Source organism: Chelonoidis abingdonii, chromosome 3 (genome assembly GCF_003597395.2).
Source record: "Chelonoidis abingdonii isolate Lonesome George chromosome 3, CheloAbing_2.0, whole genome shotgun sequence".
Taxonomy (NCBI): Eukaryota; Metazoa; Chordata; order Testudines; family Testudinidae; genus Chelonoidis; species Chelonoidis abingdonii.
Window position 1 is genome coordinate 15,984,563 of NC_133771.1, and position 16,585 is coordinate 16,001,147.

The 16,585-nt window shown below is 43.2% G+C and overlaps 1 protein-coding gene across 2 annotated transcripts in view; it reads right to left on the reverse strand.

Annotated features, from left to right (window-relative positions):
- Nucleotides 1-475: 475 nt before the first annotated feature.
- The window catches only part of LOC116823202 (24-hydroxycholesterol 7-alpha-hydroxylase-like), a 49,193-nt gene continuing 33,083 nt past the window's right edge, over nucleotides 476-16,585 (reverse strand). For both annotated transcript variants that reach the window (XM_032777616.2, XM_032777615.2), the window contains 4 exons: nucleotides 15,743-15,838; nucleotides 13,392-13,480; nucleotides 4,344-4,431; nucleotides 476-2,786 (listed from right to left, as the gene is read on the reverse strand). In XM_032777616.2, coding sequence (XP_032633507.1) covers nucleotides 2,715-2,786; nucleotides 4,344-4,431; nucleotides 13,392-13,480; nucleotides 15,743-15,838 — 345 coding nt within the window. In that variant the 3' untranslated portion in view covers nucleotides 476-2,714. The remainder of the gene's footprint in view (nucleotides 2,787-4,343; nucleotides 4,432-13,391; nucleotides 13,481-15,742; nucleotides 15,839-16,585) is intronic.

The window sequence follows — 16,585 nt, forward strand, 5'->3', positions numbered from 1 at the left end:
ATCTTGAACAAAACAACTTTAGTATACTCCCTTGAGTCATCAGTTGACCCATAAACAAATCTAGTGTTCTCCCTTGAACCACTGTTATTTCCCTACAAAAACCCCTACCCATGCTCAAGTAAGCGTTCTGATGCCTGGATCCAAAATCTGCATCAGTTCCATTGGGACCTCATCTTCTCCTGACTGATTGTGCTGAGGGCTCTGCCTGTCTCCAGCACCCTGGACCCTCAGCTACCACCACCACCTGGGAATCCTGACCAGTTCAAGCTTCCTGGAGTGGTGAGAACCCAAATCTCTCTCTCTTGTATTTTTTTCTACTCTAGGTATCGCTTTCTAACCCTGACTTGTGGGATCAGGTATTGCTTTCTAACCCTGACTTGTGGGATCAGTTTATAGTTTTGTATACCTGACTTTTGTAATCAAATTTAAGCTAGACTTTCTATTGTAAACTGTTTTGGTTTTTTGGCTCCCCTTGTATGGTTATTACCTAGCAATAAATAACTTTTATGGTTAAGTTGGTTGCTTCCCTTCCTCCCTCTCTCTCTGTTTTGTATTTTTGGCTTCCCCATTTGCTCTGCAGCAACACTCCTCTTACCTAAGCTGAAGATCCCTGTAGCGCCCAAAAATCCCGTGGGATTTTCTCATCAAGTGGGTTACTACCAGAACAATTGTACTGTCAAACTGGGGATAGGGACATGCTGAACCTGTGGCATAGGAGGGTGGCAGCTTGAAAGTGCTGCTTGATCCAGCCTTCTGGGTCCAGGGGCATATAAAGGGTCAGCTTGGGAGTGCTGATTGACCTGGTCCACTCAGATGCACTCTGTTAATCTGTGTGTGCATGTTCATCTGATTCTGGGGCTGGAGGAACCCAGCCCTGGGGAACCTAGGTCCTGCAGGGTAGCTCCACTGGGAGTGGACTTGCAGAAGGAAGTAGAGCTCCATATGAGAACACATGTGACACAAGCAGTACATTGATAGAATTACAGAAACCTCCTCCACCCCTGCAGAAAAGTAACCTTAATAAATGAGCATACTTCAAAGTAACAGGCAAATCTGGTAACACATAACTCTGCTGCAAAAAAAAATGTTCATAGCACATAGTGTCATTACTGCTCATTCGGGATTACAGGTGTATCAAGTGTGATGTTGCCCTTTTGGGGTAGAAAACCATGAGAGTGTTTATTTTAAAGCAACAGGAAAGACATTTTCCACGCTCACAATTGCAAAATACCAGAACAGATTTTGCTCAAACTTTCAAAAATTAAAAATATATAAAGACACATACTTTTAGGCAGTGACCACACATGAAAATATCAGCTCTAAAAAATAAGTGTTTCAGAACCACTTAAGCAACTAAAAACAGGAGGTGAGAGAGTGGAAACTGTTTTGCAGATGTAACTATAATGAACACAACTAGAGACCACTATAATATACCACTACCAAAATCACTAGCCAACCATGTGGCTAGCTTGCAACACTGTCAGATCCATAAATCAAGCGAGATAAGATCTGGTCATCAATTTAGCGCATCATGCTACAGCTGTAATATATTTTTTTCCTATGGAACTTTATTCTGTAGTTCTTAATGTTTTAAAATGTCCTTTTTGGGGGGCAAATATTTGTAAAAGTGATCAGTAGTCTTTACTTAAAACTAAAGATATACAAACAAGGCTATTATCTGACAGCAGTTAAAATTTTGTATATTCTAAAAGACATTTTTAATTTGTTGAACTGCTTCCTCAAACAGTGCTTTATTCCAGATTTTCTTTTTAGATATTTTTAGATTTGTGCAACAGCCAAAAAAGGTTGGCATCTCACATACTGTAAATCATTAAAAGAAAGCAAAAAAGTCTTCTAGAGCTTAGACAAAGTTTTCTTGCAAGTTCCTGCAAAGTATAAAATGGAAAATAAACATCACGGCAAGGCTTTCATTGGACTATAAGGTAGGGGGCAATTCTGAATTGCTGGAGCAACCAAAGCTCGAGAAAAGTCAGTGGGAGTTGTGGCTGCACCAAGGGTGCAGAATCACTTTCACTTTTCATATATTTCATTTACAATCATTTAGCCTTCGTTTAGACACAGGTCAGCTCCTCCTCTGGTGTAAATCAGGAATGTTCCAGCAAAGACAGAGGAGTTATGCTGATTTACACCAGCTGAGGATTTGATCCAGAGGGCCCAATTCACTATTGTCCTGCACTTTGTGTATTCATTTACACCAGTGCAAAGTATTACTGTTCTGACCTGCTAACGCTTACCAGTCACTTTGCACTGGTCTAAGTGAACATGCAGCACAAAGTGTGAATTGGGCCAACAGGACCTGATTTTCAAAGAGCTCCCAGCACAGCCTCCCACTTGGTGCCCCAAAGTAATAGTGAGCATAATGAATCTGGCCCCTAAACGCCTGACTTGTGGGTGCAGCCAGCAAGTTAGATAGCTACACACTGCCAGTCATTGCACCCACAAATTGCAGATGCATAAAGGAAGGCTGGGTTTTAAATACTGTGTCCTAGACACACAGGCCCAGGGGCTTAGATACCACAGTGTTGGGCATAATATAAAAACTACTCAGAATACATACAGCCTTTGAAACTATTTAAACAACTGCTTATGGCACTGACTACATTTGGGCACATAGGACATGCCAAAGTGAAACAGAGCAATGGTCCCTCAAAGACAGCGGCTGGCAAAGGAAGCAGAGTTAGTCAAGTCAGCTTTCATTGCCGGAGTTTATACTGAACCCGGCATGCTCCCACGGGCTGCTGTGTCCCCACTAAATGGAGAAGGCTCTGCAAAAAGATAGAAAAGCAATAAAAGACATGGTAAATATGCACCTGGGTTGGTTTAGTGAACACAGCCCTTGTCTCAGTTTGCTTTGACTTAATGTTATCAGCATTGTTTCTTAGAGATTTGCTTTGCCTTCTTACAGACTTGAGAACCAATATTAAGGCCAATTCTTACTCCCACTGAAGCTGATCGGAGTTGTCGTTGTCTTCAGCTGGCCCAGATTTTGGCTCCCATGTTTCATTTTAAGTCAGAATTGGCTCTAATATAGTATGAAGCATGAACTCTAAGGGACTCAATTTACTTTCAGTGGCACGATGGCCTGTGGTGACCGACAGAGGGTGCAATTCTCTTCCGTGGGAGTACAGACACCGGTGCTGCTCCAGTCATGAAGAGGGAGCTACTGGCTGACATACTGTGGCCATGCCCCTTCCCCTGGCTGCCCTACCCATTTTGAGGGCTGTGCTGACCACAACCCACATCCTGGGTGGACTTTCCACCACTGCGGAGCAACAGCCAGGTTCTTCCACCAGAACCAAGGAGTGCCAGTCCTCTGATATGCCAGCCTAATGGGCAACTCCTATCAATCCTGGGTCATTGCAAGCTTCCACCTCTTCTCCTGGTGTTAGATACCTCACTTACGGTGGCTTAGATATAAAGGCAAGTAGCACATTTGGGTCGTAGCAGGCATATGTGTTTGTTATGCAGAGCACCATGTTTGTGAAGGGAAATGCTAGCCAACAAGCCAGGTGGGGAGGAATGCAGACTCGGACAAGGAACAGCTGCAGCCAGTGCCGCTCGTAGCCAGTCACTCACTAGCAAGGGATATTTCAGGCTTAATAATTAATGGTCCTACTGTGCCATCGGATGCCCTGGGGGTGCTGAACACAGGGATGCACAGGCTGCTCCCAACATGCTGCATCCCGCACCCTGTTTGTGAGTTCAGAGACACAGGGCCCCTGTGGAGAGGGAGTAGCCTCTGGTGGAACCAGGACTCTGTACATTGAGCTTCTTGCCCATTCTACGGCGGAGAGCAATCCCTTCACCTCCTAATGGAATCAGAAAGAATGTGAATTCTTTGGTACTGATATATCGACTTACGTCTGGTCCTTATCCCTCTGCCACATGAGTGCAAAGGCAATGGAGAAACAGACCCTTGGAGTTTCCAGTCCCTTACCTGGAAATCACCTTTGAGCACGTAACGTAGCAAGGGTCCAGCCCATCAGGCATAGATAAGATTATGTATGAAGTGACAGTCAGAAGACATTTCTATATCCTCTACCTTGTGCTAAGTACCAGGACACAGGCGAACAGCACAAAGTCATTAAATAAGAAGCTATGATGAGGTTTAGCCATCTATCTATCTAGGGGCCAAAATGTGCTCCTCTCAGCTGCATTGCTGTAAATCCAGAGTAGCTCCATTGGCTTCAATGGCGTTACTCTGGATTTACACAGCTAGAAGTGAGGGAAGAATTTGCCCCTTACATATTTTACAAACAACATTACAGTTGAGAGGAAAGAAATAGGGTTTAAAGATTCGGATTAAACATACAAGTATTTACCTCCTTTGGTACTGGGTCCAAAAGAATAAATTCATATTTGTAAAGGAACAAAACGACTAGCATGTGAACCTCCATAATAGCAAGCCACCTAAAAAAGGCAAAGGAGAAAACAGTCGTTTATCTGGCATGACCACCCCATATTAGCAGAAAAAAACATACAATCCCTTTTGTACACTTTAGAGTCCATCACCTGTCTCTGCATACAAGCAACAAAGAGTCCTGTGGCACCTTATAGACTAACAGATGCATTGGAGCATGAGCTTTCGTGGGTGAATACCCACTTTGTCGGATTCATGTGCATACAAGTTTACCTCCAACAGAAAAAGATGCTGATGATCTTTTAGCAGGTAAAGGGTATGACTGTTGTAGCTTCCCCTTCCTATCTGTGAAACTCTAAAACTACTGCACTGCGGTCCTCAACTCCTCTGCTATGAGAGTTTGTTTTAAAATAGGGTCTGTATGCTCATTTGTAGGGCCCTACCAAATTCACAGTCCATTTTGGTCAATTTCACACAGTCATAGGGTTTTTAAATGAGTCCATTTCATGTTTTCAGATGTTTACATCTGAAATTTCACAGTGATATAACCCTGGGGGTCCTGATCCAAAAGGGGATCATGGAGCGGAGGGGGTGTTGCAAAGCTGTTGTAGGGGGGTCACGGGATTGCCTTCACCTTCACAGATACAGAGGCAGCAGTGGTAGTGACCCAAGCAGTGGAAGACACAATAAAGGGAACTGGATGTGGAAGCTGCGGCATGTACATGATCCTGGAGGGGGTACCTGATAAGAGTTTCGTCTGCATGAAGTGCCATCTGATAGAGCTGATGGAAGAAAAGATCCGAGGATTGGAGATGCAGGTGGAAACTCTGGTTGAGTTTAGAAGGGAGTTTGAGCGGATGATGGAGCAAAGCCATGAGAAGTCTGAAAGGGAAAAGCTAGACTTGCAGATGGAAGCAGGCCAAAGAACTGCTGAGGAGAGACTGTGGGTGAGGAAGTGGACAGTGGAAGCATGTGACTAAGAGAACCAGGCATGAGGAAAAGACCGACTAGTGAAGGAGCAATAGAGCTCAAGACAACGTTTGCGAGTTGGAAAATGAGAAGGGGCACAGCAGCGTAGTCGCTGAATGTGAGAGGCAAGGAAGAAGAGAAGAGCAGCTAGTCCTATAAGAGGTGAAGAATCAATGGAAATTCAACAAAACATGAACCAGGAGGATATAGATGGGTTGTGGAGGATTGCAAGGGTGAATAGGAATCAAGAGGACTTGCAGCCAGAGGAAAGGGGATAACCGGAGAATCGCATCCGTCACCAGGAAAAGCAGGTCATGATTGGGGACTCCTATGAGAAAAATAGACAGGCCTGTAACCAGAGCTGAATCCGGAAGACAGAAGGGTGTGCGTGTCTGACAGGTGTTGAGATACGGGATGTGGACCTGAGGCTGAAGAGGATCTAATGGGAGCGGGAACGAATCCACTGATTTCCTCTGTGGGAAGGAATGATATGGCTAGATTTCACTGGAACGTATCAAGGGAGACTATGCCAGGCGGAGAGAGATAAGGAAATCAAGGCTCAGATGATTTCATGGGATTCTGCCTGTTCTGAGAAGGCAACAAAGGTGTGACAAGATTATGACGATCAACAGATGGCTCAGGCAGTGGTGCTAATAGAAGGGCTTTGGGATGTACGGCCACTGAGAGGCATTCACGGAACAGAGAACTGTTCTCCATCGGGATGGACTTCACCTGAAAGAGAGGGAAATAGACTTCTAGGATGGAGGCTGGCAACAACTATTAAGAGAGCTTAAACTAGGAATTGGGGGAGATGTTGGGAGATGTCCAGGTAATCTTCACGCTGGATTTTAACATTAAGAGGGAAGAAAACAAAGTAAGAAAGGATACAGCCGTGGGTAGGAGAATGGACATATGGAGGAAGGGTAGCGTAGATACAGTCTAATAGGTGATACTGGTGGTAGAATGTTTGGCTAATCGGGTAAAAATGTGAGTGAAGCCACACAGCAAGAATTAAGATGTTTGCACACTAATCGAGGACCTAGTAACAAAATGGAGGAACTAGAGTTACTGGTGCAGGAAGTGAAACTGGATATTAAAGGATGAGAAACCGGGTGGAATAATAGCCATGACTGGAGTACAGGTATTGAGGGTACTGTTCTGTTTGGGAAAGACAGAATACAGGCAAAGGTGGTGGAGTAACATTGTATATCAATGATGAGGTAGATTGTAGAAATAAGAAGTATGGAATGGATGAAGAGCTCTGTCTGGGCAAAAATCAATTGGAAGAAGAAGATACTAGAGCCTCCCCTGAGATAGTGCTTAGGGTGTGCTACAGATCACAGGATCTGATTTGGATATGGATAGAGAGCTTTTTAATGTTTTTAATGAAGTAAATACTAATAGGAATTGTGTGATCGTGGGGACTTTAACTTCCCAGTATAGAATGGAGGACAGGTGCCTAGTAATAATAATCAGGGCTCAGATTTTCCTAGATTGCAATAGCTGTGGATTCCTTCACCAAGTAGTTTGCTGAACAACAAGAGCGGAATGCCATTTAGATTTGGTTTTTGGTGAGTAGTGAGGACCTCAATAGAAGAATGGTGAGGGGACAACCTTGTTTGAGCAATCATGAGCTAATTCAGTTTTAACTAAATGGAAGGATAAACAAAAACAGATCTCTGACTAGGGTTTTTATTTAAAGGGCTACTTAAAAAAAACTTAAGAAGTTCATTAAGGAAGTGGAGTGGACTAAAGAACTTGGGATCTAAAGTGAGGACGCCTGGAATTACTTCAAGTCAAAGTTGCAGAGACACTATTAGAAGACTGCATCCCTAAGAAGAGGAGAAAAATTCTAAGCAGGAGTTTGTAGACAAGCTGGATGAGCAAGCATCTCAGAGACGGTGATTAAGAAAGCAGAAAGGCTAAGGATGGAAGATGGGAGAGATTAGCAGGAGAGCTACCTTATTGAGGGTAGAACATGTAGGATAAAGTGAGAAGGCAAAAGCAGAGTTGGTAGAGCTGGACTTGCACAAGGAATTAAAAACCACTAGTTAAAAGGTTCTATTAGCATATAAATAAAAGAAAACAACAAAAGAAAAAGAAGTGGGGGGACCGCTAAAACTGAAGATGGGATGGAGGTTGAGGATTAATCTGGTATGGCAAGTATGTAAACAAATTACTTTGCCTCAGACTTTATGAGGCTTACAGATTAAGGAAGGATGCAAATGGGAATGAGGAATATGGAGGCAGATATTACTATATCCTGGGTAAGAAGCAAGCTCGAACAGCTTAATGGGGACTATATTGGAGGGCCAGATAAATCTTCATCCAAGATATTAAAGAACTTGGCCACAGGAAATTGTCAGCCATTGCGCAGAAATTTTAATGATCAGTAACTCAGGGGTTGTACTTCGTATGATGGAGAGTGCTAACATAGTTCCTATCTTTAAGAAAGGGGAAAAAAGTGATCCGGGTAACTATAGGCCTGTTAGTTTGACATCTGTAGTATGCAAGGTCTTGGAAAAAATTTTGAAGGCGAAAGTAGTTAAGGACATTGAGGTCAATGGTAACTGGGACAAATTACAACCTGATTTCACAAAAGGTAGATCGTGCCAAATCAACCTGATCTCCTACTTTGATAAGGTAACAGATTTTTTAGACAAAGGAAATGCAGTGGATCTAATTTACCTCCATTTCAGTAAGGCATCTGATATGGAATTATCATGAGGAATTATCAGGGGCGGATCTAGGTATTTTGCCGCCCCAAGCACAGCAGGCAGGCTGCCTTCGGCAGTTTGCCTATGGGAGGTCTCTGGTCCCGCGGATTCGGCGGCACGCCTATGCGGGACCAGCAGACCCTCTGCACGCATGTCACCAAAGGTAACCTGCCTGCAGCCCTCGCGGCGACCGGAAGAGCGCCCCCCCATGGCTTGCCGCCCCAGGCACGAGCTTGGCGTGCTGGTGCCTGGAGCCGCCCCTGGGAATTAGTAGCTAAATGGGAAAAGAAGGGGATCAATATGAAAACTGAAAGGTGGATAAGGAGTCATGCTGAAATGTGAACTATCAGGCTGGAGGGAAGTTACTAGTGGAGTTCTTCAGGGATCGGGTTTGGGACTAATCTTATTTAATCTTTTTATTACTGACCTTGGCACAAAAAGTGGGAATGTGCTAATAAAGTTTGCAGATGACACAAAGCTGGGAGGTATTGCTAATACAGAGAAGGACCAGGATATCATACAGGAAAATCTGGATGACCTTGTAAACTGGAGGAATAGTAATAGGATGAAATTGAATAGTGAAAAGTGCAAGGTCATGCATTTAGGGATTAATAACAAAAATTATTGTTATTAGATGGGGATGCATCAGTTGGAAGTACCAGAGGAGGAGTAGGACCTCGGAGTATTGGTTGATCACGGGATGACTATGAGCCGCCAATGTATATGGCTGTGAAAAAAGCTAATGCGGTCTTGGGATGTATCAGGTGAGGTATTTCCAGTAGAGATAAGGTGTTAGAACCATTATACAAGGCACTGGTGAGACCTCATCTGGAATACTGTGTGCAGTTCTGGTCTCCCATGTTGAAGAAGGATGAATTCAAACTGGAACAGATACAGAGAAGGGGTACTAGGATGATCCGAGGAATGGAAAACCTGTATTATGAAAGGAGACTCAAAGAGCTTGGCTTGTTTAGCCTAATCAAAAGAAGGCTGAGGGGAGAGATGATTGCTCTCTACAAATATATCAGAAGAATAAATACCAGGAAGGGAGAGGACTTATTTAAGCTCAGTACCAATATGGACACAAGAACAAATGGATATAAACTGGCCATCAGGAAGTTTAGACTTGAAATTAGATGAAGGTTTCTAACCATCAGAGGAGTGAAGTTCTGGAACTGCCTTGCAAGAGAAGCAGACATATCTGGCTTCTAGACTAAGCTTGATAAGTTTATGGAGGGGATGGTAAAATGTGATATCCTAATTTTGGCAATTAATTGGTCTTTGACGATTAGCGATAAATATGTCCTATGGCTTGTGATGGGATGTTAGATGGGGTGGGATCTGAGTTACTACAGAGAATTCTTTCCTGGGGCTCTGGCTGGTGAGTCTTGCTCACATGCTCAGGGTTTAGCTGATTGCCATATTTGGGGTCAGGAAGAAATTTTCCTCCAGGGCAGATTGGCAGAGGCCCTGAGGAGTTTTCGCCTTCCTCTGCAGCGTGGGGCACGGGTCACTTGCTGGAAGATTCTCTGCACCTTGAAGTCTTTAAACCATGATTTGAGGACTTCAATGGCTCAGACATAGGTTTGATACAGGAGTGGGTGGGTGAGATTCTATAGCCTGCACTGTGCACGAGGTCAGACTAGATGATCCTAATGGTCCTTTCTGACCTTAAAGTCTATGATTCTATGATCTCCCCCCATGCAGGGGAAGAGGAAGTCCTGTCTCTCCCAAGCCTGGCTGGGACTAGCAGCTGGAGCCCAGTGCAGTAGGAGCCCCCAGCCTGCCCCTGCATCTCTCTCTCCCTCTCCCCTCCAACAGCTAGATTTCCTGGGGGAGGTCTGATTTCACAGTCCGTGACATTTTTTTCATGGATGTGAATTTGTTAGGGCCCTACTCATTTGGCAGCATATGCCCTTATTCTCCTCTCACATTGGTGTGTGCCAGGAGGAACCACACTGTATCGAGAGGTGAATGACTTATAAAAATACTACATGGGTACTGTGACATAGAAGGTTGTACAGTACAGCTGGGAGCCTGACAACAGAGTAACGACGAGAATGCAGCTGATTAGTTAGCATGTCAGTATCAAAACCTGGTGAGAGGTATGAACAGTTGGATCCGTTCCCATGTGCCCTAACAATCACTGAGCTCTCCATTAGTCAGTCTGGAGAGGACTTCAGACAGCCTCAGTCTTGGCTGTTGTGTTTTCTCCTCCATGGAGTTGTACAAGAATTTTCTCTACCCACTCTGGCCCATTTCACATTTCAGCCAAGTCAATGGGAAATTCATGTTAGGCACATTTGTAAGGACCTTGCTGAATCAGAGTCTCATGTAATAATACTTTGCTCTTATAGCATGCTTATCAGTAGATCTCAAAGCATTTTACAGAGCAGGTCAGTATCATTATCCCCATTTTACAGATGGGGAAACTGAGGCACAGAGCAGTGAAGTGACTTGCCTAACGTCACCTAGCAGGCCAGTGTCAGAGACAGGAATAGTATCCAAATCCCCTGAGTCCCAGTCCAGTGCCTTCTCCAGTAGGCCACACTGCTGTGAGGCGAAACCAAAGTAGTTCTGTACCTGGGTGGGCCGGATCTTGCAAAGTGTTGAGCATCCCCCCTCAGCTCCCACTGACTTCTTCCAGGTTGTACTCAGCACCTCACAGGATAGGGCTCCAGAGCGATTTTCCTCTGAGAATTCTGCACAGAGTTCACTCCTTCCTGTTTTTACATAGTGACAATATGTGCTTAGTAAAGACTATCAGATGTTCTGTGTTTCTTGTGTTACCCTGGATTTAAAAAGTGCGTGTACCTCAGAATGTAATTGAGTCAATTGCAACCATATCATGTGCATTCAGCCACCATGAACTAATAAAATAGAACACCGCATAGTTAAGGGTTAATTTGAATAAAGAAGGGCTTCTGAAGGCAAAACAAGCTGCAAGCTTGCAGACTCTGCTAATCAGAATGGGAGGAGGGGAGAGAAAGAATCAACAATTTGAGATAGAAAGGGAATAAGTGGACAAGAACCTTGGAGTGTGGGTGCCTTTGACACAGAAGCTTATTATACCTAAGACTGTAAGGAATGCTTGTTGACAAGTAGTTTATTGATATTAGGAGAAGTGATGACTTAGCTGGGGTCACTATGATCTGTGTGTTTTGTAAACTTTAGTTATAAAAAGGACTAGATAATAGATTGTATTTTGGAGCTGTCCTCTGAAGCCATCCTGAGTGACATTCTTCCTGACACCTTACTCCCCAGCGGGGAAACGATTGGCCATCGCAGGACTGCTGTAATTACTCAATACTGTCCCATATTTTAGGTAAATATTTGGGATGTTCTAAACCTATTGCTTGTGGCTGTGTGTGCTTAAATATAATAAATTCTAGTTTTAGCTAAGAGCATGCTTACTTGTGTTAATCTTTCATCAGCCGGAGCACTGTGTTCCCATTGATTTATTCCTGGCATCGCCTGGAGTGAAACAGTTAAGTTACCAGTGCTGTGGGTTCTGAAAACCCTGGGTAACACTTAAGCTAATATTAACTATTTGTAACCTGGCCCCAGTCATGGGCCAGGACCCCATTGCGCTAGGTGCTGTACAAGCCCAGAACAAAACAGTGGTCCCTCCCTCAAAGAACCTGCAATTTAAGTAGAAGACAAGACACAAGAGAAAGACATGGAGAGTACAAAGAAACAACGAGAAATGCTGACCAGTATTTGTAGGCAGCTGGTGTGCTGAGACACACTGACTCAGTTGTTGTCATTTTTTAATAGACATCACAGCAAAGGAGTTATGAGAACAATGAGGTGGCTGTGTGGGTGTTTATGAAGAGCTCCTCTCACATGTGAACAGCCTGGGAGAAAGCACAATGGTGCTCGTTTGACAGTTTAACAAGTGGGCTATTTTCATGTATGTTGATACTGGAATTTTATTTGAGGCTGGACTTCTATAATGTGGGAAGACAGAAAAATTATAAACACATCATTAAACTATAAAATGCCAGTGTCAAATTAAATGAAGATTCACTTTAGTTTGAGTTATTTTCCTGCCTCTGCCACCTACTGACTGTGACATGGGACAACCTTTTAGGATCCTTTTGCTCATCTGCAAAATGGGGATAATGTTACATACTTTGGAATGTGCTTTCAGATATGTGGATAAAAATGATATGTAAATATTAGCTGTTTCACAGCAAGCACAGCCATTATTACATTGTGAGCACATGCACCCTGTGTTCACACCCTACACACTATTGTAATAATCTTTGTAAAAAATATACCTTGAAAACTAATAACTCACTAGTCAATAATATCATGGTGAAATGTATGTACAGTAGAACCTCAGGGTTACAAATACCAGAGTTAAAAACTGACCAGTCAACCACACACCTCATTTGGAACTGGAAGAACGCAATCAGGCAGCAGCAGAGACCAAAAAACCCCCAAATACAGTACAGTACAGTGCCAAATGTAAATTATGGGAAAAAAAGGGAAATCAGCACTTTTCTTCTGCATAGTAAAGTTTCAAAGCTACATTAAGTCAATGTTCAGTTGTAAACTTTTGAAAGAATCATTTAACGTTTTGTTCAGAGTTATGAACAACAATTGATCACCATCCTCTTTATAACGATGTTTTACCTATTTGAAGATCATCATCATCAAATGGTGGGCACGTGGCTTACTGGGACGGGAGGGCTGTCCCATGAATGTGGGGCGGGGGATGGCATGGAACCAAGAAGTGGGCATGAAGGAGGTATGAAGGCTTGCTGAAGGAGTGAAAGGGGATATGATGGAGATGATATCTGTGCCATGGAACAAGACGTAGTTTTATGGGGCCTTGAAGTCAAGTACAAGAAATTTAAACTTAGAGGAGCCAGTCACAAGATTCAAAGAGGGTTGTGATATGATTGGACTGATGGGCAAAGAGTCTAGTTTAGACTGGAGAAACATTCCTTAGATAAATGACAGAATTTAGGACCACCACAATCCCACGTACATAGACTAACATGCCTTGTAATTGTAATAACCTTCCATTGATGAAAAGATGCTGGGAGAGCAGCAGAACTGGGCTGACTTCTGTCTCCCAAGATGCAGAGTCCTGAAAATGTTGGTCTCACACTCTACTTTTATCTCATAGCTAACTCTACTTTTCCTATGTGTGCAACTTCTTATCACCAACTCTGGCAAGGCCCAAAGAGTATTGAACTACTGATCACTGACCAATGTCAATATATCTGGAGACAAAGTAAGAAGAGCCCCACAGTGAGGAAACTGTTCTCTGCAGGGTTTAGGAATAAATAAACCCCAGCTGTTTCACTGACCTTCCTGGACACTGATGCTTCCCTCCTCCAAATGCCACGAAGCCGTCCAAGAAAGCATTCTTCTCTAAATTTGCTTCTTTCCAACGATCCTGTGGGAAGAAAACATTTTTTCCCAAATCAGCCTTGTATAAATAAGCTTAACATTATTTTTCCAGGCTAAAAATGACCTGGGACAGCTAATCCTGGCATATAAAGTTCCCTTCAACCTGTTAATATTACTTGGTCACTGCGTTGCTAGCACATGGATTTGTAAACAAGGTAATTTAGTCAAGCCCATTTCAAGACAGGAATTTAGGCCCAGATTTCCAAAGATATTTAAGCCCCTAAAGGAGCAGGTAGGTACCTAGTAGGAATTAGGCACCTAACTGCCTTTAAAAGTCTGGCCCTTACCCCACAGAAGCCAACTGATTCAGAGTCTGTCCTTAGTTCTCCCTGAATTGCAAGATCCTACCAGGCAATGCAAATTGAATTATTCATAGAATCTTTCATACAAGCTGTGTCCCAAGAAGTTTTGCAGAGAAAAATAACAACACACTTAACAGAGTCCAGATGAGAGGAGGGCAAGGATAATGAGTCCAAATAAAAGTAGTGTTTGAGTGAGTGAGCATTAGGTGCTCACTAGGTAAATCAAGGTACTGACTGACAGAGACAGAAGTTGAAAAAGACCCAAAACAGCCATATAGCTTAGCATTCAAGAGTAGGGGTGTTCTTAAGGTGAAACTTGGTAGCATCAAGACATCCTAACAAGTGACGAGATGTCTCTGAAGTAACAGACCAAGGCAATCCAATGTGGAAGCTGCGTACTGTCCAGATTCTCTGGTGAAGACAATGAGGTTCCATATGTATGAACAACAAAGTGGGTTTTTTTTCTGGAGTAGGTGGAGAGGCTTAACACAATAGTTGAGGTCACCAGGCAAAATAAAGTTAAACTGGATAGCACTCCCACAGACACTGAGATCTAAGACCACAGATAGGATGGTTATGGAACAACAGGGTAAAAATCTATAGATCCACTCAATCTAGTCAGCTTCAACAAGAAGTCTGTATTTGTTAAGGGAAAAATAGACTGAGGTGGACCATACCTCCAGATGTAATCACTGGACCATACCTCCAGATGTATTCCCTGTAAGAGAGACACTGAAATAGACCGTCCTGGCTGGTGACTATACATTGAAGAACTTGGCCTAAGATATCCGTAATGCAGGTGAGGGGAACAGGGTGCGAGGCTGCCTCCAGGAATGCTCGTTCAAGCGTTATGACAATATCGGTGAGGGCTGCTGAGAAGAAAGCTGGAGAGTTCCCACTAATATTCCATGTGGGAAGTTACACCAGTGAAAGCAGACGCAATGGAATCAAGAACAGCGCCTGGCAGAGAAATGAAGGCTGGTGATCTTCCTGGGGATCCTTCTAGTGACCAACACAGGAGAAGAGAGGACGTCAGTAGTCGCAACCAAGTGATGTGTGAAGACTTTTGGATTCAAGGCACACAGGAATGCCTTCTGTGATGATAGGAAAGTGCTTGGATTTGATAGTTTCCAAGTCATCAGAGAAGGTAATGGTTCAAACCTGACTTGTGGTTTGTTAAGAGGGCCTTCATGTAGAAAAGGTTTGCTAGAGGGAAAGCTTGTGGTTAAGTAAATCTTTCACGTCTTCAAAAAGAAGTAAAATGGTTCTGCCACAAAAGATTCCTCTTCTAAGAGTCATGGACCAGAGCTCTCTGTAAGTTCAAAAGCTTGTCTCTCTCATCAACAGAAGTTGGTCCAATGAAAGATACTACCTCACCCACCTTGTCACTCATACTGGTGATGGGCAGTGGTCACAGCATACCAGCAGCTGAATTGATGCAAGTACTCTGTAGGTATCATGACAAAGGAGAGTTTTGAGGAGGGACTTGAAGCCAATGCAGATGGGTAAAATACATAGAGATAAGATCTAAAACAAACGTCAAGTGGAGGAATGCACTGAGCCTAGTCTGAAGCCCAGTGAAGCCAATGGGAGTCTTTTAATCGGCTGACTTCAATGGGATTTGGATCAAGTCCTATATGTATTTGCAATTTACCAGCAACATACAATTTGCTACTTCAGAGTGGCAGTGATTACACAAAAATATTTTAAACATAAATATGTTCTTGAACTGGAGGATCTTGCTCATTCCAGCAGGTCCCTCTTTGTGCATGCTTTCTTCCCCTATAAATACTAGGGCATAAACCCTTATAGTGGGTATCCTAGGGGGAGGATAAATATCCTGCTGAAAGCAACCTTAAAGGAAGATGTACGCAATATGTTTTGGATCTAATGACATGCAAAAAAGAGAAGAGAGCAAAATAAATACATCAGAAGAGGCAACTTACAGGTCTGAATGTTTCAGGGTCCGGAAAGTATTTTGGATTCCTGTGCACCCAATATGGAGACAACATCAGCATGTCACCTGCAGGGATGGTGAAAGCCTAAAAGCAAAAGAAAAAATTCTGAAGCAAAGAAATAGAAAATTGCAAGTTCTGTCTTCTCCCAAAACATACTATCATGAATGCTGCTGGTTCACCAAGAACAGAATGAAAGAACTTGCTAGAGAGGAAGTGCAGCTGGTAAAGCACTCTTGTGTGTATTAAGGGTGTGATGCAAGGGAAAAATGGGTTTGCACCTTTTTTGTTGTTGTTGCTGCTTCTTTATTAAATATATGGCCTGAAGTGGTTTTTTAATGTTAGATGTAACCAGAATGTTAAATTTGGTTTTTCCTGGCTCCTGCTGAAGGACTGTATTCAGAAGTGGATTGTAAACTCTAGGTAATCCTCTCATTAAGAGCTTGATCCAAAACCTAGCGAAATCCACAAAAACACTCCTGTTGAAGTCAAGTGACCTTTGGATTACGTCCTAAATGGGAGGAAATGCCAGTTCTTTAACCAAGAAAGCTTTTCTCCCAAATGTTTGTTTAGGAGATTCCTGGGTATCCTCACTCCTTCTCTCAAAATGCACTGAGAAAGAAGAGCTAGAGGAAGTAAAGCATGGTTCAGTCCTCCAACAGCTGATGGGACTCTGATGATCTGTTTGCTGGACCCTGCCTTGGTGGTGCCTGTCCTGTACAGTATCAGTGCAGTATTCCCCAGCTCCTTCAATCAGAAAGTGAAGATGGGTGTGGGGAGCAAAATCATTCTTAAACAGCTGATTTAAATAAAGTTTGGGGTTCCATGTGCCGA